Here is a 22132-nt window from a genome sequence, read left to right on the forward strand (position 1 = left end):
TTAGACTGAGCCTTGTTTTTCATTATCAGACGTTGACCTTGAACAAAAGAAAGAAGAAGGCAGAACACCTAGAAAGAAGGAGGAGGAATAAAAAGATAGGACAACATTGACAAAGGAGGGATGAAAAGGAACCTACAAAGTGAGATGAGAAAGAGATAGGAAGTGTATGGTGGTGGAAGAAAAAGCCATTAGATGGATTCAAAACCAGACAGTCTTAGCATTTGCAATCCTGCGTTTGGCAGCACTAGTGAAAGGCTCCTAAGAAAAACTTTGTAACCCTGCACGTTTTTTTTAACAAATTAAGCATGTTTGCTTTCCTTGAGCCAAACACCCATCCCCTCTCCATACCTGATAGTAAACATACTTTACTGCTCTTACATGGAATATTCAATGTGATTTGAGAGAGCGGATACTAACCAACTAGGACCTCTAGCAACCAAAGAAAAGGTCAGAACTGTACTGCATGTCCATTCCTTTGCCTCAAAGAGAAAGCTTAATTATCACTAAGTCCTGATAGCTGCTAAAACAATTAAACAAGGCCATAGATTAGCTTTCATTTATTGTGCTGTTATTTAAAGGTTGTCTACCACTCATTTCAAAGTTGAGCAGCAAGTTTCAAAAAGTCAATGTGCCATCCTCAAAAAGTGTAGATATATTTTCAAGTTTATTTTAATCCATTGCATATGTGACTTACCAAAGCCAATGTTGTTCAAAAGTTGGCACCGGTTGTGCAGCTTTGAATGCTGCTTTGAAAATGTCCATAAAAGCGTGTAACAGCTTTGGCTGAAATAAATGTGGAATGTACTCAAAATTTGACAAGTCTTCTTTTCCATTAACTTACTTGGATTTTTTTAACGTATAACTACCAGGTCAGGTAGCATAAATTAATCAGTAGAGGGTGCACTTTGAATTATCACATTACTCTGCATGTGGAGTTGAGCACAGTCACACCACAGCTGCCACTCTGCTCTCTATAACGTATGTATTTATTTATTTATTTTTGGTTTACCTAAGCTTTTATTGAAGATTCAAGAAGTGTTCATGTATATGTCAAGAGTCTTGGGCATTGTTATAAAGAACTTCATCGCCCTGGATAAGCACCAAAGCATATTTGCAGACAAGGAACACATTATAGAAGTAAATGAAAAGAAGAGGATGTGTGTCTGGTGTTGCACAGGCAGGAAGTACTTCAGTGTTATGCATGAGAAGTCGTGCTCTAATTATGTTTTTTTCTATGTATTTTGGTGTGTATAGAAGAAAATGGCGTATGATATAGCACGCTTAGGCTTCAAGTGGCACGTACATAAGTCTGATATTAAAAGTGCAGTGTTCTCATGAGCATTCGATATTAAAGATGTACTCACGTGTTTTTCTTGGTGCTTCTTGCAGGCCGCATTGGTTCATGGAACACTGGGAATGATGACTCGCCCAATGCTACTGATGATGCAGCGGATGAGATCATGGATCGCATTGTGAAATCTGCCACCCAAGTGCCAAGTCAGCGAGCTGTGCCTAGAGAGAGGAAGCGCTCACGAGCAAATAGGAAGTCATGTGAGTATAATGAAAATGAACACCTAAGGAATACCAAACTGTCACCTCTGCATGTGGGTGTGATAGGGAATGACACACAACTTCCATCTAAAATCCCTTGGTATCCATCAAATTTTGTCTAATGGTGCCATATTACTTCATGTCACAAGGACCTCATGCTTCCAGTCCTGAGGTTTTTTTCCACACTGCTGAATTCTGCGACCAGTATTCGTTATTTGCTCCGATCAAGCTCCAATTAAGAAAATTGGATTGGCACATCTGATAATTATTTGTTAATGGAAATTCCTCAACTTGATACATGTGACCTAATATGAAGCAGTACCTTTACCCTATCAAGTAGACTTTCAATTGTTGCTAAAGGTTTTCCATCAGTTTGCCTTACCTTTATCGTCTCTTCATCACCACATTTATTATGCTTTGAAGGGACATCTCTAGAAGACATGCAATTGCCTGACCCTCAACAATGGCCTATTCCTTGCATCACCATCCATTTTGTTTCACTGTTTAGCAAGTCATTCTGGATGTTCTTAACCACGACACTACAATTGATGCACATATCTTGATTCAAATTCCTTACAGTATTTCTGGGCAAAGAAATAATTCTTAATTGTGTTGGTGATTCTATTTGTTCTCTTGAGATCACGTAATTTAAAATATGGCAGCAGAACTGAAAGCCTTAGGAAGGAAAATGCATAAATGTCTTAGGTTCAAGGCAGGTAGAATTGTGAGCCTAATTGCAAGTTTCAAGTTAATCATGATGGGGCCACCAGCCCTGTTTGCAAGGTTTGAGATTATTCAAGGGGTAAAGTGTTTTCATCTTGACAAGTTGGCTGCTGCAAATACCCAAAATATCCATGTAAAACTCGAGGAAAAATCTGGTATTTCAATCGGAATTGGAGCAGTATTCACGATTCTAATGGTAATACCCTATATTTAGGCGGCCCTCCGGACCCCGCATGTAATAGGGGGGTAACCGCCCATGGAATTTCCTATATTTGCACTAACATTAACTATGGGGGTTGTAAGGTCACCAGGACTTTACGTTCGCTCGTAATGGAGGTTTAAGTGGTGATATAGGATTCATGAATCTCCATGTAGCATTTACATTCTGGTAGAAAGTATTGCCAATGACATAGGAGTGTATTCCTAGTAGAAACTATCATGCCTTATTCTGTTACCATCTAACAAAAATTGACAATTAACCTCTCTTTTACTGATGCTTACCAGAGACTCGCCCCTCCTTTTGTGAACCTCAGGTAACTGTCCTTTTATTATGATGAACTTCAACCACCACACCCACCAGTCCATACAACAGCCCTTGTCACATACTTTCAAACGCAGTTAAGTTATAAAAAATCACCAGATGACAAGCATGTTTCCTAAGTCCTAATGGAAGTTAGCACTGTCTATGGAATGCCAAAATTGGTTTGGCCAATCAGAATGCTTATAATGTGTGGTACTAATTACTGCTGATTGTCTTCATTCTAAGTTAAGTGAATGTGTCAACCATGAACATGAATCAGAATGGGATAGCTGGCTTGTCTGTCTGTCTGTAATGACTGTGATTTGGTGGATGAGTGTTACTAGCATTATTTTCTACATGTTACTTGGCGCTAACATGCTGTTACTTGCCCTTCCCCTCGTTATGAGTCCTTATCTTCCACTCTGCCTGTAAATGTAAGCAGCCACTCGAAGTGCACAGGAAGGACCTCTATTTCAAGGCAAAGGGAGGCAACCTCACGAGTCAATATGGCCAGCTGATAGGAATAATTGGCTTTATATACAGCCATATTCATCATCGGCATGTTTTGCGAGTCTGTAATAGCGAATAATAAGGAATCGCTATTACAGACTCGCAAAACGGGATTCATGTAGGAATCGCAATATACATTGCGATTCCTACAGCTTCCTTATTTGCGATGAGCTAATTGCTAATCGCCAATAAGGAATAACTCCCCATTCATTCCTATGGGCCTAAAGGCCTATAGGAATGAATGGGAAGACATATCAATGTGCGAATCGCTATTAGCGATTCACATTTTGATTTTGCGATTTCAAGGGTGCAGGGGTGTCCAATGGACACCCTGTTGCACCCCTGAAATGACATTGGATGTTGGTGTTACGCACACACATGTCCTTGGGACATGTGTGGGTGTAACATACAACTTAGAAAAATGCACTTAAGTGCATTTTTTAAAGTTTCCGCTATTTACCACGAGGTTTGACTTCGCAGTAAATAGCGGCCCAAATTTGCGAATTCGCAATTTTTAAATGTGTCATGAATTGCATTTAAGGAATCTCAAATAGAGATTCCTTAAATGCAATTCCTCGCAAATTTGCAAATTCTATAATTGCGATTTTTGCATTTGGGATGATGAATCCCAAATGCAAAAATTGCGCTCGCAAAGGGCCAGATTCTCAGAATCTGGCCCTTTGCGAGCCGATTTCACTTTGATGAATCTAGCTGATAATCCTTCAAGGTAACAGTGGACACTAGTTTAACAGTTTGTGAATTGTCAAGTAATGCTAGTAATACTTTTGCTCATTAGTCTTCCACACTGAACAGAAGCATTTTTGACCTTCCACATTCGTAAGATAGCCAACATTTGTGTTTTATCTGCCAACAAAGCGTATGCATATTAAAAGCTTTGCAGAGGTTTATCAATGTTCCTTTGGGGTTGGAAATCAATGCCTGTTCCCACGGAAGCAGTAATACCTATATACCACATTTCTTAACATCAAATGCAAATGTTATACTTATATTAGCAGTTTCAAGGTAAAACAACTCAGGGGTTGGCACTCCTTTGTATGAATATTCAAAGCATTTTTGGCTAGTAGGATGTGTACACAGCAAACATTTCCCTCATAGAAACCTTTCACAAGTACAGCTTTACAGAACCCTTTCTGGTGACCACCTCATTATGAACACTGACTCCAGTCCTAAACGTTTCACCTGCAAATCATTGATTTCTCGTGTGGTAGTCTAATTAGGTCAACATAATCAAAACAAATTGATAACAATTAGAACGCATTAGGCTGTCACAAAAAATAATTGGGCTGGAAACAGTGTTCTAATGACCTGGATGGAGTTGCTCACACTATTCCACTTGTACCTTTATGCCGCACTGCTGGAGGGTTAGAGACCGCAGCTCATGTAGATCGGACCCTTTGGCATGCATCTGCTTTTGTGTTGAAACAGAAAGGGTAGAACAGTTCTGCAACAGCTAGATAAGCATCTTCCGTAACATTGGTAAAGAAGCTCACAAGCAATATCATCCAGTACACAGAGACACAAGCTTGTGTTGATCCTTTTGTTATATTTTTATTTTGTGTTCAAAATAAACTGTTTCCTTTAAGAAGGTCCACAGCTTACAGTTAATTCTGGACCAGGCCATACTGTAGTTCCCTGCAGCCATGCGGTGGAGTAGGATCTGAAAGTGGGTATTTAGGTAATTCAGAGGTAGAGCTAAGTCAGGGGTCAGGCCTATCTCTAAGAGACCAAGTATGAGCTGAGCCATCGAAAGATTTGATATGTAAATGATACAACAAGTGTCTTGTAAAAATATGCTAAAGACCCTTTCAGATTAAAAGTATTTATTTTTCTTGTGCACCAAGTTTTTATTTAGTGCATTAGATTCTCTCACTACGATAACATATGTTAAATGAAAGTTTATAATCCTGAACCACCTCCTCCAATGCCTGACAACTGTGCCACAACTGAAGCAAGAGATCTCAGTTTGTCATGTGCACCGTATACATGGCCATTATTGTTATATGTGGAGCAACATTTATGTCTAATAGACCATGCCTACAAGATAATTTTATATAGTACACATCCTGATCTGGGTTTCTTCAAGATAGTCTCAGATTTGACGCGCAATTTAAGTGGGGCACTGTAAAATAAAGAGATTATGTAGGATCACACCTTTTGGCCATATGTGGAAGCTAGGATTTGAACACGGTTTTCCTGGCTACTCTTGAATGAGTATCTCCTCCCATCTCACTGGTCAACCAAAGGACAGTGCTTTGTTTTCATAAATTTCTTGATCTAAATGAGTACATGTTCAATCAATACAAGTATTGTAACTTAATTTAAGTTAATTTAGTCTGATTCGATACCTGTAAAGATGTCTTATTAACAAATTAAGCGTAAGGGAAGGTTGAAGACTATTTTTAGGTTAATTCAAAATACCTTCAACTGACATAACAAACAGTGAAGAGGGAGCAGGCCAGTTCTTTAATGACAGAAATTACATTGATTAGCAAACAAAGAGGACTCTGACTCTCTACAGTTTGCTCTGAATACAGGTAAGACAGACTTGCAGCTCAGCTCCGCCCCAAATTTAAAGCGCCTATCTGTTGTACTTTATTAAAATGTCACTAAGGATGGAAAGAGGTAGTTCTAAGCATACATGGCTTAGTTCTGTTGTGGCTCGCCAGTTCCCATGGAACAGAGGTTGAGCCAGCCATCCAACCCGAGCCAGGCTGGAGCCGCGCTCAGCTTGCAACCGCCAGTAGAACTCCTTTTCTCCTGGCACGGGAAGCCCATTCAGGCCAATGTCTTTGTACATCTTTGAGATGGCCAGCATTCGTGACATCTTAGGGGCTTTCATCAGATTTGCAGGGCCTGGACAGTATTTCTCATATCGCCAGCGGTTCTTGGTGCTACCTGTTTTTATACACAGGAGAACTGAGGCCGTTTTCACTGAGGGGAGGGACCAGGCACCTAAAATCTGGCAATATTCTTTCCGACCAGTGTCTCACCCGCTAGCAGTACGCCTGTCAGGTTACCGCTCCCAAGAGATCTCAAGGTAACATTAGCATGCTGCAAAATACAGAAAATAAACAATATGCTTCAGTAAAGCTGCAAAAGCAATCTGAGAGCAGACTTGTATATTTATGGAAACTCTCGAATGAAAATGCAATTTATCTTTTAACTTTCACTTTCTCCGGGCTGAGTTATGCACTGCCAGCTCCTGGGCTTTGGGCTTTGTTTTAACTGAAGGTAGTTTGCCAAGAAAGTTTATTGAAAAAGCTCACTGAATTTCTCGGGGCGGGGTTCTGGCATGTGGCAACGTTCAGAAACGGAAAGAACGCGAGGCTTTGTTTGCATCCAACTTACTGTCTCAGCACTAGAATCATAGGCGGCTACTGTCTCTTGTAGTTCGCACCTTAGGACATACCACAGCCTTTGGCATGTCAGTCCTCATGCCTCCCCTGGCTTTCCTCTCCCTGTCCAGCAAGCAGGACTGTACTTGTGCGCACCAGGTGTGCCGCATGTTGCAGGTGGGTGGGACATATCAAAGGCCTCAGGGTCTGTTGAGATGTTTTTGGTTTTGACTAGACGCTGATATATTTTCTCTGTCTGTCTGCCTGTCTTCCCTGATTTTTACTCCTTTCAGAGCCCCACCCATAAAAAAAACAGGATGTGTTTTCATTTAACCACAGCCCATCACCCTTGCTTGAGAAGTGCTTGAATAAATTGCCAATTCACGCACATTCTATAGGGGTACTTTTCGTAGCCAATTAATATAATACCCACAAGCTCATGAGTGCAGTAAATATTTAGTCTGAAACACAATCCCGTCAGCATTTTTGGTGGTGCATTCCAGTTACCTGACATATATTATTTGTTTTTCGTTAACTCATGTTCACATGACTGCAGCAGAGATCAAAACCCTATTTCTGTAGAAATAATACAGTAATAAATTATCATGACTCTAATGGCTGATTCTGCATGCTAGCAGCATCTTCCGGGAAAATACAAACAGCTTTTTGGCTTCAGTAAATGGCCTTTTTCTGATTGAATTGGACGCATGTTTTCTGGCAATATTACTCTTCCCATTTGCTCATGTTTCTTGATTAAGCAAATAGAAAGTAAGTGCACTTTTGTTATTGTTTATATGCATCTTCCCCATAGCAGATGCTTTCATGAAAAGAGGTAACGTTTTCAAAAAACAAGAGCAACGCATATGTCCATGCGAACTGGGTTTAAAGTATTAACTTATGACAAGTGTTCACATGGAACTCATTTTGGGAACAAATTCATATTATCACAGGTATATTCTGTGTTGAACAGTGGTGGCTTCAGATTACTGGAAAAAGGGCCCAACATGTCTGTTTCCAGTGGATTGAGATGCTGTAGTTCACAAAATTATACTTTGACTCGAACGCTGAAAATCTTCTCAGCATTCCTGCTCTTCCCACTGATCCTATGTTAGCATTTCCTGTTCTCCCACTAATTTACTTGAACTGGTCGGCAGGAGCCTTTATTATAGTTGACAAAGTCGTCCATGTTCTCATGTTGATAAGCACGTCATATCACAGTGTCATTGATGATCCACCCACTGTCATGTATTTATTATCCGTGTTCCTGATGACATGGATAATCTTCCTGAACGATATTCGGGGTGGCCTTTTCCCTACAATTTCACCTATAAGATTTCAAGACTTTGTGGTTATTGTATGTGATAATGGAGACTCTACCAATGTCAAACATGATACTCACAACTCCACCGGTGTCAAACAAGATATGCTCACAGCACCTCCTGAGAACTAATCCATCCTTTCCCAACACAAGAAATCCTCTAATCTCAACTGTGATCCTCCAAGGTTGTTCATAATGTCCTTCATGTCATTCATGCTACCAAATCATCTGTTATTCCACCAGTTGATCTGTCAGTGTCACCCATTATCCCCCAGTGTGATAGTTGATCCCTTAATGAAGAATCCCACAATCCTTCAAGATAGTCAGTTGATATCCATGACCCTCAAAATCCTTAATGGCCTACTTTTACAATCTACTAATGCTGTTGCCCAGCCTCATATATGATGCTACAGTGCAGTGAGCTAATATATATTCCAGGACTGCTGGGCTTGGAGTGCTAGTGTCATCCACGTTTTCCAAGTAGACTGCATAGCCACCAGTTTCGTGGATGAACACACAACGTCCTCTAGAACTCTTTCAAATCCTCCAGGATTCCCCTTTGTTCTCCATAAATTGAAGGGATTTAAAAAATATAATTTCCTCTTTACTCTGTCTGGTCATTTGTCAATATTTGTGACACTAGTTCCATAAGTACCTCATTTATCATTTATTTGAAGCAAAGCATCACGACTGTCCTTTCTAATACATTTTATGTTCAAATACAACATGGCACTGGTGTTGGGTGTTTTAGAGGAACTGTGTCATAGTTTCACACCTAAAGCATAGGCAATAACTGGCACTTCAAGACAAAACTCTGAATCGAAATAGATGGGAAAGAATATCTGCCAGCATCTGATTTGACTTGATGGTCTCTAGACATAATATAGAAACTCCCCCATATCATTAGATGTCACTAGAACTTCAATTGTCTGTCTGATGAGCACAGAAACATCATCAGATGTTCCAGAGAGTCAGCACAAACTGGGAATAATGCAAAAGGCTCCAGTCATATAAGCACCACATAATTTGAAGAAGCAAGTCTGTCAGACAGACGGACATCTTCTCCTCTCCGCTCCATTTCTACAACCCTCGCTAACCATCATCCAACTCTTCATCTTACCCTGGCCATTACGTGGAGTTTGCCAAACATGAATGGTGCAGCTAGAGAGCATTATCTTTCAAAGTCACTTTTGTAGCACTCATACACATCATGTCAACATTGCTAGAGATGAGTGGGGATCTGGTGTCCTAAGCCTTCTAAGATCAATATTTGGATGTATACTCATAAGCTCACATACGGGGGGCTGAAGAGGGAGACCTGGTGGGTAACACCTGGGATGCTAGTGGAACAGTTGGCCCACATTCCTCTTTTAGAGTTTTTTAGAGTTTTACATTTTTAATTAATTGAATTGTAATTTATATTTTATCATGTTTTTTTACGACCATGTAATCCCAGAAAGATGATTGTATTTGATGGTATTTTTATCATGTCCAAATGCCTATGTATATCATGATCGTGTATTTTGACCTAGGTTTTGTAATAATACTTGTTTTAATGTGACTGTCCTTTTATGGCTACACCTAGCCGCAATAAAGGTTTGAACGAACGAACAACCCTCACTAACCATCATCCACCTCTTCATCTTACCCTGGCCTTTACGTGGAGTTTGCCAAACATGAATGGTGCAGCTAGAGAGCATTATCTTTTAAAGTCACTTTTGTAGCACTCATACACATCATGTCAACATTGCTAGAGATGAGTGGGGATCTGAATTTACACAGTTTTAATTACATCAACTCTAGCAACATTTTGTTTTGCAGATCTTTTTAATATAAATCATGCCTACTCATATTTAAGCATTGTTTTGCTGTTGCTAATTGACAATCTCAGGTGGGCTTTGTTACTGCAACAGGTAATCGGGTAACATTTTTTATCTCTGATTGCCTTGAATCTTAATAATAGGGTGGCCCAAATATTGTCAAACAAAAATATTGTGTCCTAAATATAGTTAAAAAAATATTGGCTCATTGGAGTTAATAATAGAAACTCTACACCCAATATAGTGATATTTTTATAAACTATATTTAGGCCAACATATTTATACCAGACAATATTTTGGTTATCGATAATCTGACGTACAACCTTAATGTGCATGTGCACATACAAACATAAGCGCGCACACTTGCATGCAGTCCCCCATCCCCCTGCCTATTATTACAAAACACCCAAACTCTTTACAGTTCACAAATGTCTTTTTTTATGGAGGTTAACAGTCCTGCTCATTTCTGCGTATTCTCCCTCATCACACGTACCTGAAGGTAGCCCTATAAAACTTGCACCAGTGTTTATGCTTGATGCTTTCACTGCCCCAGTTATTCCTAGCATGCCTCCTGCGTGTAAAAGAGATGCAACTATACAATTCTTGTATTGTAAACTATGTTCATTATATTCAGCAAACAATTAAAGGAATGTGTGTCGCTTCACCTGCTCGTTCTGGTATTCTTTTCCTCAATGCTCCTCTTTTTTTTATTTTTTAGCTGTTGATTCTTACATTATTGTGACATGACTTGTTAAAAATAATACCTATGCATGCATTTTGTTTGTCCACTGTTATTGTCAACGCAGCTATTAGTGTTTGCTCACTCATTAACTAGTGGTGTATAATTGTCTTTTTACTCAACTTCCAGTAAGAAGAACGCTAAAGACTGGACTGACTCCAGAAGAAGCCAAAGCACTAGGTCTGGTGACCACGTCTGAGATGCAGGTGTGACACGTAAAGGAGGCTGCAAGAAGCATCATCCTCCATAACGTGTGGACATACAACTGTCTGCAATGTGCTGCCAGCTCCGTCTGCTGCTCCTGACATCGCGTCCACTGTTAGTTTCATTTTTGTAATGTGTGCAACATGTAGAGCAAATGCAAGAGCCACAGAAGGGGCAACTGCCCACCAACCCCCTCAGACGGTTACAAAAAGCAGGGGTGTTTGTGAGTACGTACAGGTGAGAGCCCAACGCTGCACCTCTCAAGCTACACTGATGTGGGTATTAGTAGACTCTGTTGAGTTGTCGTTCATTGTCTGAGCTGTGTTTACGTTGGCTTTTCTTGTGGCCTATTATTGTAGCTGTTACGAAAAGGAATTTGTCATTGCAGCAATAGCCCTTTGCAAAGCGGACTCAAAAGTTTGTCCAGAATGGTTTCTTGTTACCTTACATAGAGTTTTCTTGGAGAAAGGAAGTGACACCATATTGCCCAGATGCCTATCATTGTGGACACGATATGAAGCCACAGGAGTGCCCTTTGCCACATGCAACAGCAAATCCATATCTAGCATTGTGAAATAACTGTGACCAGCCGCAGGGAAAAGGCCACTGTGGTTTGGTATTGACCATGTCAATCTGTACATAAAATTGAAGAGCAATTTTGAAAAGTGTTTATTAACAATGGCCATGTACGGCATTGTCTGTCTAATGTTATTATGTTTACTAAGTATGTTTTGTGTATATATGTACAGCAATGTTTGTACCTGGTAGCAGTTCTACTTGTTTCCTACTGTGTTAGGAGAAAAAGAAGGATTAATTTCCCCTCTTGCACAATCTGTGTTAGTTCACTCCAAATAGTTGTTTGCCTGGCCCAAACATGTCTGCTTAAGGACACTTATTCAACCACTTTGGCATTTGGCCGCACAATTAGTAGCTTGTAAGCAGATACCTCTGCAGCCATCACCATTTTTTTAATATTTATTTGTATGTTGTTGAAGAACAAAGGAAAAAGAGGTTGTGTAGGTCACAACATGACCTGCCTGTTTATCCAGATTCTCTAACTGCTGTCACTAACGTGGCAGCCACATATCTTTTTCGCACATGACTGAGTTATTGCTTGCCTGTGGACCAGTGGTGATCGGACAGGAAGCTGAGACAAGGCTGTTGCCCGAGAAGATTGGTGTAATAGTCAATGTTTCCAAATCCGTCGTCTTTTGCTGACCTGGAAGTACACCACGTAGGAACACCAGCATAGCACAGCACATCTAAGAAGAATCAGGGATGAAAATCATACTTAAACATACATTTTTACCTTTTTCTTGTGAACCAGAAATAAATGTAAGTTAATGAAGAATATGAAAGGAATGTAAGCCTACTTGGTTGACACAGCAGGGTCTAGTAATATTCCAGAAGAAAAGATTGGGCTAATTGGTCATTTTGAGGACGTTTGATTGTAAAGAAAGATGTGAGCATTGGATTTGGATACTTCCAATTTCTCAGGAAACCAAATATGGTTTCATTTGCAGAGTATCGTTAGTGACAAGTTGAAATATTTGAAAGAGGAAAACAGATTTACGCTATACTCAAGACATGCAGGTGTTCCTTGTGACAGTTTTTGAGAGAGAAGAATAATTTTATGAATTAAGGAAGTCATTAAGACAGCTGTAAATGCTAATAATCACATATGAAAAAAGCTTAGCGTTTGTTCCAGCCCTGTCTTCAATGCTGTGCGCCACCTTACCTAAATGAGAGACGAAGAAATTAGAAAGTAATTATTCAATAGTTGGACTTATGCTACTGAGAATTAAAGAGATAAGTGAACAAATGAGAGTTCTAACACTGGATTTTGCATCATGTTTGCATTTCAGAACTATGGAAGAGCGACAGTGCATGCCTCCCAATCAATTGACTCTCAAACCAGCGTGAATTCAGACATTAGGAAGGACATTCCCATTAAAGTCAGTGCAAGTGAACTGTTGTGATGCAGTTTTCCCAGTATAATGAGTTAAAGGAGAAGGTGTCCTCTCACCCCCAGCAAAATACAATGGGATGACATTTTCTTTGACCTTCTAGGAGTTTCCTAATTTTCATCTGGATGGCCACACAGAGACAGGCTAGGGATACTACCTGAATGATGAAATGATGTCCACAGATGCCTTGTGCTGTGGGTCAGTTGCTCCCATGAGAGCCATATACATATAAATACATACATATATATGTGTGTTTCAATGTGTGTGTGTAATGCACTATCAAAGCAGAATATTTAACTGCAGGATGCTGGTATTCGCCTTATGTCTTAAACTATGAGTTTAGCTGTCAACCAAAGTATATGTATTGTTCAAGTGCCCTGCTATGGGGAGTGTTCTTTCAAAAGCACTTGGAGTGGAGATCGCGTACTGTTAGAGAGAAAATAAGAGAAAATGGTATTGAGAGTTCATGTGTGCACAAGCAAGGTACTAAGGAGCAAGTGGCTAGACAGGAAGTGCATCATCCAAATATAATTAGAGTTTCGTAAAGATAAACTCTTATGAGACAAGTTATTCAATGATACGTTTGTTTACTGATAGGTGCTGGGCTGTTTTTGGACAAGTGAGGTGTGAATAATAAGTTTGGCAGAAGTCTGTGATCACTGAGTGAACAGGAAGCAATCTTAGACAAAGACCTAGTATGGATTTTAGACGACAACACAAATTATTAAAGTGTGTCGTTTATCTCAAAAAGCTTACAGGCATTGCATGACATCAATACATTCTCTTGAATAAAATGGCGGCTCACGTATCAGTACAGGATAATTTGGGAAATGTTTCAGTACTTATATTTTACAGTGGAGGTCTAATAGCTGGAGAGTAGATTTATTTGGAGTTGGAGTGTGGTAGACGTTTGAAGTAGTGTGGAACAGTCAAAGGAGCAACAGTTGGAAGTTGGTATTATGATGACCATTGCTCCAGCCTTATGAATCATGAATGTTCAATGAAGATTCAGATGATGAAAGGGAAGCAAATCTTCCCCTATGTAGAATTTGCTTTCTACAAAATCATACTACGCATTTCTCATTAAGGTAACATTTTTTGGAGGACAAGAATATTTGTGATTCACGGGCAAGGTGAGGCTTCTCATCTAACAACATTTCATCATTTAGGGTCCAACACTTTCCATTTGGAATTCTTTGTGTTTCTGTACAGAATGTGTTGCCTCATGCATAACACCACCCAGAGTACTGCTATGCACTGAACTGTACCGATATGTACTTGTTGTTCTCATCATCCAGCTATCAACGGACTTGATGTGAGGGCATACCCATTTTAAAATATAGTCAGTCGTACTACAAATACGGTGTATGGTAATGAGCCAAGCGTATAGGCACAACTGATGACCCCGTCCAGAACAACTTAAGTCCCAAACTGAGAACAAATTATGTCTTTTTTTCTCCGAGTTTTACATTTCATGGTTCCTCATATGCCAGCAGTTTGAGTTGTTATAAGTGAGGTCTTCTTAATGGAAACAAGATAAAAAGTGCAAAATGACCATTTAATATGGTGTCCTAATAGTTTTCATACCAATGGGACGCATGTTACACCAAGCTTAAAATCAACAGAAAGACACTAGTGCTAGTTACAACCTTCTAAGGACAGGTGCTTCCTGATCAGATGTATTGCAGTCAGAACCTGATATGTTGCTCTCTAAAGCTTCCATTGAAGAAAACTGTAGAAGGAAAACATTTGGGCCATTAAAGGTTGCGGATGTTTGAGGCATTTAAGTTACAAGGCACAGATTTCAAAGTGGGTATGTTGAAGTGATCCTTTAGTGGTATAGCTATGAAATTAATAAGGGGCAGGGCAGTGTATGGTATTTGTTTTGAGAACATTTATGTTTTTTGCTTCCTCACAGAAAGTCTAGTGAAACTCCTGTTCCATTTCTAATATTCGTATCAATCAAAACAGTTAAGGATGAATCTGCCTTCACTACATTGGAGCTGAAAAAATGAAATGTTCTACAGTGACAAAATGATAATTTATAAACGCAGCTTGTGTTTTTGAGAACATATGGAACCAAGCCCAAAAATTAGTTTGATATATATATATATATATATATATATATATATATATATATATATATATATATATATATATATATATATATATATATATATATATATATATATATATATATTTCAGCAGCAGTGTTAAAGCTCAACTGAAGTGAAAAACGACATGACCCTATTGTAGCTGCACGGCCTCTTTGACTGACTATAATACAAGGTAGAATATCACGTCTCACGTTCATGGCATGACATAACAACAAACTGCCTGCCATGTTCAGGCTACATGTTCATCCTACAATAGTACATTGACTCATTTGTTTCTGCACTTTCCGTGAGATGTTGTTTTCGGCAAGGTACTCGAGTATGTTAACTATACTTAGTGAAACCTTTCTAGGTCATATGGCAGAGCGTTGTTGAATATTATACAAATCTGTGGTAAATAGGGGTACATTTTCTAAGTGGCAACAACTGAGCATTGGACCGCACACAATACCCATATATGTTGTTGACTGGGGTCAAATGTGCTCTTTGCAAATAGTGCGGAAAATGTAACCCTAGATATTTTGAACTGTTTTCAGAAAGTGTTTAAGGAGGAATGTAACAAATGCTACTAGTGTGGTAGGAAATTGGCATATGAACAAAGGACTACTACAACAAGTAATCTATGTCAGGGGGACACAAACTGGACCATAGAACTATTAACACTATGCGGATTTTCTCAGTTGCTACGTATTTTTTTAAGCCATGGCATCTACAATTATGTTTCCATGAAAATATCTGGTCTCCCAAGTACATCCAAAGGGATGTATTCATTTTTCTGATGCACAATGGCTGACTTGGGTTTTCTTGTGTAAAGCGTATGGTCCCATAGGCTTCCACACTGAAACTTCAAACATTTCTAAGATGTTCTCATTTTGCATTAGGTGAAGTTATTTATTCAAGATTTGTATCACAACTGTTTTATTGGAACAAACACAGATTGCATTACCAAATTGCAATTTCTTGACATTAAAAAGATCTATTTACCATCTGAGAAACAGATGTTAGAATAATGGCAGTTCAGACCCACTCAAAACTTGGAAAACTTTTTCAAACCCATGCTTGTATTTCGTGAAGAAAATACATTCAAGGATTATGATACATCCTCAACTCACCTTTTGCTTGCATATTTCATAGTATGGCTCTTTGTGGCTTCCCCTTCAGAACTTCCATAGAGGTGTGGACTGTTTTAGTTTCATGCCCGTTGCAAGAATTAAAAAGATAAAATATGAAGGATTTGAAGCCACTGCAGTTAACAATTAAAGCATAATAATGTTAATACATGAATTATTGCAATAGTGTTATAAAGCATAATCCCTCTCCTGTATGTTTTAATATGATTTTGGACAATGACCTCAGAACTTTTATGAAAACAATTCTTTGCAGGACAGTTCAGTGGTCAATAAAATCCAAGCACTAATTCAAATCTGCTTACAAATCCATACCCCGACAGTACACACCTCTTACAATAATATGGTATGATACAGAAGTTTGTTTTAAAGTAGGCTGTTGTACGGCAAATAATTCCAAATGTGTTCTATGTTGAGGATGGAATAATTGAAAGGATACTGTGTAATTTAAGAAGTACAGCTCCGTCAACCATATTAATAAGCCGAATATGTCAATTTAACTTTGCGTTCCATATTCTGATAAAGGTATTTGCGTAGTGGAATGGAAACTGTTGTATATTTGTAATTTTCTAATTATTGATAGGATCGGGAGTGCTGTTCGTCCTATAGAGAAAGTTACTGAATTAATTGGACATCGCAGCCCCACCTGTTTCTTTATGAGATTATAATGCTGTTGCAATTGAACTACGTAGAAGCGTTACGGCTATATATTTTTTATATTTAACAATTTTTAAGTACAGAGCCAGAAATTAAGAAACACATCTAGACAATCCATGGTTTGATACAAATATCATTCTATCCAAGTTTTCATTTTTATTCCATATTGTCTCACTAAAGTGCCTTTTATGCTTTAATAAAAAAATGCTCTAAAAAGTATACGAAATATGCCGAGTAAATCAGTTGACTGCTCTTTGCCCTCAGTTTGATTGAGGGTCTGCTATATGTGTTTTTGAATTATGAACATGACAGCTCTATTTTCCGTTAAATGGTTCCTCGAAAACAAACTGTTGAGAAATATAAATAAAAAGGTTCACATTAATGTGATATTTGTTAATTCCTAGCATGGTGACATAGACCATCACACAGCAATAAACACTATCAATATGCACTTCACCTCTCCGCAGCAGTAGTGACAAATTGTAGCTGTCCAATTATTTTTTCATTCTTATTTGAAAACTATAGTATCACTGTGGGCTTTCCCTCTTAGTCCTGTATGCATTTACTTATATCACAAACCCCACACTTGAGTAGCACTTGTGTCATTCCTCCTGTTCAAAGACCTTCGTTAGGTAAATGCCTTTTGTATTGTGAACTGGGAACTTGTACAAAAAAATAGATGTAAAGTAGAAAATGATGCATTTCGTAGACGAAGGGCAAAAGCTGTAAAAATGTGTAAATGTCTCTATTCTTATTTGTGTGTAGCATAGTGTAAAATAGGCCTATTGACAGTGTTATTATGTGAATTGTAATTTAAAAACAAGCCATGCATGGTCAAAGATGTTATCTGCAGATAATTTGTTTTCTCCTTATGTGTGATTTTATTTCCCTCATTTAAATGAAGTGAGGGTTTTGTTACATGTGAAATGTATGTTCTTGGAATTTTTTAATTTCATTTTTTCCTCCATTAAGAACTTGAATGACTATTGTTAACTCAATTACTACACACAAACACACCTACAATTTGTATCCAGCCTATGGATGCCTTTTCACAGTGTTTAGAATTGCACAGGGATCTCCCCCATTTTACCTTTACCCAGTCCCCACTTCCTGCTTCCAGTCTTTGCCGATTGTCTTTTGTTTCTGTGCCATGCAGATCAATGTTGAAAGCTGACTGCAAATCCATGTCCAAAGTCTTTTGATATCCACAGTTACAGAGCTCTCTGCAGCATTATGTAAGCACATCATGCAATAAAGCTTTGTAAAGCACTGCCTGAACTCATCTCCCTTCGTTTTGTTTTCTCTGCCACTGTACTTGCATTAAAAATCGTATGAATGTCTGTTTTCTCTATGACTAGATTTTCATTTAAAAATCCTATGAAATCCCACTACACAGCATTGTGTATTTAGATGCTACAGTTTGTGGAACCATATTTCAAAAGTCGTGCGTCCAAAAATCACTATTTCTTGACGCAGTTCAGCTAAATCTCTAACCATACTGGATTTGTATCTCATGAAAACGCTGGTCTTATAAAAGCTCTCAGTAAAATGGAAACACACTTTCTAACCGAGATTTTGTCTCTAAGGGGCACTTTCACCATCATGTGTAGCAAGGGAATAAACCTATCCAATGTGGTCCATCAGTAGGCTTGGCTACTAAAGTCTCAGCCAAGGCATTAAAGTGGTTTAGGTACTGGATTAGTGATATATGCTGGTAAGTGGCAATATATTCAACCTCCCTCTTTTCATCTACAACACACATTAACATTAGGGGACTCATTGCCTAGTCAATATTCGACTTCTACATTTTTTTTAATGGAAAATAATCAGGGCCACTGGAACTATGCGACTGTGCAGTGATTTTTGCATAATTAATGATTTGGCGTATTTGCTACACAATTTATCACCTGCAACATAATCTGCAGATTGTAACAAAAAAACTTTTTTCTAGTTCAAACGGTTCAAAAGTTACTAAAAAAGCAGCGTTGGAAGGCTGTTTGCAAAACTGGACTTGCGACCTTTCTGTTGCTTATTGCTAGAATTGTGTGTTAAACTGGTACTAATGAGGTGCGACCAATGCCCAGACAGTGTTACCAAGTGCAAAAATGACTAAATAATGAAGTAACACTATTAAAAAATGTGCCACATTATGCTACATAATTTGCCTTTTGCAGCATAATTTACTAAAACTTGCTGCATAATTTGGCTCTCTCATGCCACGTAATTCAAATGGCGCTGAAAATACAACATAGCATTTCTTTCAATACTGTGGGGTGTGGTGGCTATGTGGACTAATGCATCCACTGCATGGATTTGTTATTGACCTCATGATCACAGGTTTGAATTGAAGCAGGTCCGCTCATCCTTACACCTGCTAATGTTAATGTTAATTTTGACTTGTAGAGCGCTTAATACCTGCAGCTCTCCAAGCGCTTCAAGAAGATCTACGGAAGTTGCAGGAAGAGTTGTATCACAGAGGGGGGAGTTAAGCCCAGGCTTCTGTAAATAATAGGGTCTTAAGTTTCGTCCTGAATGGAAGGAGGCAGCTTTCAGAGCAAAGCTGACCAGGCAGCCTGTTCCAAAGTTATGGCATAAGGACCGAGAAGGCACGACCGCCTTTAGAGGTGTAGTTGAATCGTGGACATATAAGAAGGCCCTCCACGGAGGACCTTAGTGAATGACAGTGGGCATATTTCTCCAGGCGTTCCTTCAATCAATCAATCAATCAATCAATCAATTTGTAAAGCGCACTACTCCCCCACGAGGGTCTCAAGGCGCTGGGGGGGGGCGGTGGCTGCTGCTACTGTTTGAAGAGCCAGGTCTTGAGGAGCTTCCTTTAGGTGAGCAGGTCCTGGGTCTGCCGTAGGTGGGTGGGGAGGGTGTTCCAGGTCTTGGCAGCGAGGAAGGAGAAGGATCTGCCTCCGGAGGTGGCGCGTTGGACTCGTGGGACGGCGGCGAGGGCGAGGCTGGCGGAGCGGAGCTGGAGGGCGGGTGTGTAGAAGTTGAGTCTGTTGTTCAGGTAGGCTGGTCCGGAGTTGTGGAGTGCTTTGTGTGCGTGGGTGAGGAGCTTGAAGGTGATCCTCTTGTTGATGGGGAGCCAATGAAGGTCTCTGAGGTGGGGGGTGATGTGGCTGCGTCGGGGGAGGTTGAGGATCAGGCGGGCTGAGGTGTTCTGGATGCGTTGTAGTCGCTGTAGGTGTTTGGTCGGGATTCCTGCATAGAGTGCGTTGCCGTAGTCCAGCCGGCTGCTGACGAGGGCTAGGGTCACTGTTCTTCTGGTTTCAATCAGGATCCACTTGTAGATCCTGCGAAGCATGCGGCGGGTGTTGTAGCAGGAGGAGGAGACAACGCTGACCTGCTTGGACATGGAGAGGGATTGTCGAGGATGAATCCTAGGTTGCGTGCGTGGTCCGTGGGCGTCGGTGCTGTTCCTAGTGTTGTCGGCCACCAGGAGTCGTCCCAGGCAGACGGGGTAGGGCCGAGGATGAGGATTTCCGTCTTGTCCGAGTTCAGCTTCAGGCGGCTGCTCCTCATCCACTCGGCGACGGCCTTCATGCCCTCGTGGAGGTTGGTTTTGGCGGTATGCGTGTCCTTGGTAAGGGAGAGGATGAGCTGGGTGTCGTTGGCATAAGAGATGATGTTCAGGTCGTGTTGACGGGTCACTTGTGCGAGGGAGACCATGTAGATGTTGAACAGCGTCGGGCTGAGGGATGAGCCCTGGGGTACGCCGCAGATGAGGTTGGTTGCTTTGGATCGGTAGGGTGGGAGGCGGACACTCTGGGTTCTGCCAGAGAGGAAGGAAGTGGTCCAGTCCAGGGCTTTCTCCCGAATTCTGGCTTCTTGGAGGCGTGTTCTTAGTTTGTGGTGGCAGACCGTGTCGAAGGCGGCTGACAGGTCCAGGAGGATGAGGGCTGAGGTTTCGCCGTTGTCTAGTTGGCGTCGGATGTCGTCTGTGGCGGCAAAGAGGGCTGTCTCGGTGCTGTGGTTCCGTCTGAATCTGGATTGCGACGGGTCTAGGATGTTGTTGTCCTCGAGGTGGCGGGTCTGCTGTATGTTGGCGATTTTCTCAATGCCCTTCGCTGGGAAGGGTAGCAGGGAGATGGGGCGGAAGTCCTTGGGCTTCTTGAGGAGGGCGTTGATTTCGGCGTGCTTCCAGCTTTCCGGAAATGTCGCTGAGTCGAAGGAGATGTTGATGACCTTTCGTAGTTGGGGTGCGATGGTGGCGTCTGCTTTGTTGAACACGTGGTGTGGGCAGGGGTCTGCTGGTGATCCCGAGTAGATGGGGTTCATGATCTTTCGTGTCTCCTCGTCGTTGACGTGGGCCCAGGAGGACAGCTGGTTGATGCAGGTGGCGTTCGGGGTGAGGTCTGTCGTGGTCGGGGCTGGCGGTGCGTTAAAACTGTTGTGGATGTCGATGATCTTGCGGTGGAAGAATGTGGCCAGTGAGTCGCATAGTCCTTGCGAGGGCGGGATGTCGTTGGTGTTGGCGCTGGGGTTGGAGAGATCCTTCACGATGCTGAAGGGCTCTTTGCAATCATGTGCGTTGTTGTCCAGGCGGGTTTTGAAGGAGGATCTCTTGGTTGTACTGATGAGTTAATGGTGTCTCCAAATGGCGTCCTTGTGGGTAGCGTGGTTGTATGACGTGCGGTCTTGGAGCCATTTTTTCTCTAGCATCCGGCATGTGTGCTTGGAGGTCTGGAGTTCTTTGGTAAACCAGGCGGCTTTCTTGCTGGAGTGGTTGAAGGAGGGCTTCTTTAGCGGGGCGAGGGTGTTGGTGCAGTCTTCGATCCACTATCTGAGGTCTCGGGCGGCAGTGTCTGGGTCAGTTGGAGAGTCCAGGGCGAGGGCGGAGGTCAGTTGGTTCTCGGTGATTTTGCCCCAGCAGCGGCGAGGTAGCTGTTGGGTGTGGTGGTGTGTGGTTGCTTTCTTGAATGTGAAGTGGATGCAGTGGTGGTCGGTCCAGTGGAGTTTGGTGGAGTGGTTGAAGGCGACATGGGTGCTTGTGGAGAAAATGGGGTCAAGCGTGTGGCCGGCAGCGTGGGTGGGTTCGGTGACGAGTTGTTGGAGGCCGAGGTTGGTGAGGTTGTCGATCAGGGTGGCGGAGTTAGTGTCATTGTTGTTCTCGAGGTGGTAGTTCAGGTCCCCGAGGAGGATGTAGTCCGTGGCGGTGAGTGCGTGGGTACTGGCGAGGTCGGCGATGGAGTCGCTGAACGGGGCCCTGGAGGTCTGTAGACGAGTGTTCCTCTGAGAGTGGTGTTGGGGTCGGTGTGGATCCGGAAGTGAAGGTGTTCGGCGGGGTTGAGAGAGTCTTCTGCGAGGGTGTGTACCTTGAGGGTGGACTTGTGGACGATGGCTATTCCTCCTCCAATTCCGTTGGCGCGGTCCCTGCGGGTGGTCTTGTAGCCGTCTGGGATGGCTATGGCGATGTCCGGTGCCGAGGATTCGTACCACCAGATCTCGGTCAGGTATGTTACGTCTGGGGCCGTTGTGTCGAGTAGATCCCAAAGCTCGACGGCGTGTTTGCGT

At 41.3% G+C, this 22132-nt stretch overlaps 1 protein-coding gene across 8 annotated transcripts in view; it reads left to right on the forward strand.

The window, feature by feature from the left end:
• FHOD3 (formin homology 2 domain containing 3) overlaps positions 1–14848 on the forward strand; it is a 1303582-nt gene extending 1288734 nt beyond the window's left edge. For all 8 annotated transcript variants that reach the window (XM_078687715.1, XM_078687716.1, XM_078687717.1 and 5 more), the window contains 2 exons: positions 1390–1551; positions 10667–14848. In XM_078687715.1, the coding sequence (XP_078543841.1) occupies positions 1390–1551; positions 10667–10749 (245 nt within the window). In that variant the 3' untranslated portion in view covers positions 10750–14848. The remainder of the gene's footprint in view (positions 1–1389; positions 1552–10666) is intronic.
• The last annotated feature ends 7284 nt before the right edge of the window (positions 14849–22132 follow it).

This window comes from Lissotriton helveticus, chromosome 4_1 (genome assembly GCF_964261635.1).
Source record: "Lissotriton helveticus chromosome 4_1, aLisHel1.1, whole genome shotgun sequence".
Lineage (NCBI taxonomy): Eukaryota > Metazoa > Chordata > Amphibia > Caudata > Salamandridae > Lissotriton > Lissotriton helveticus.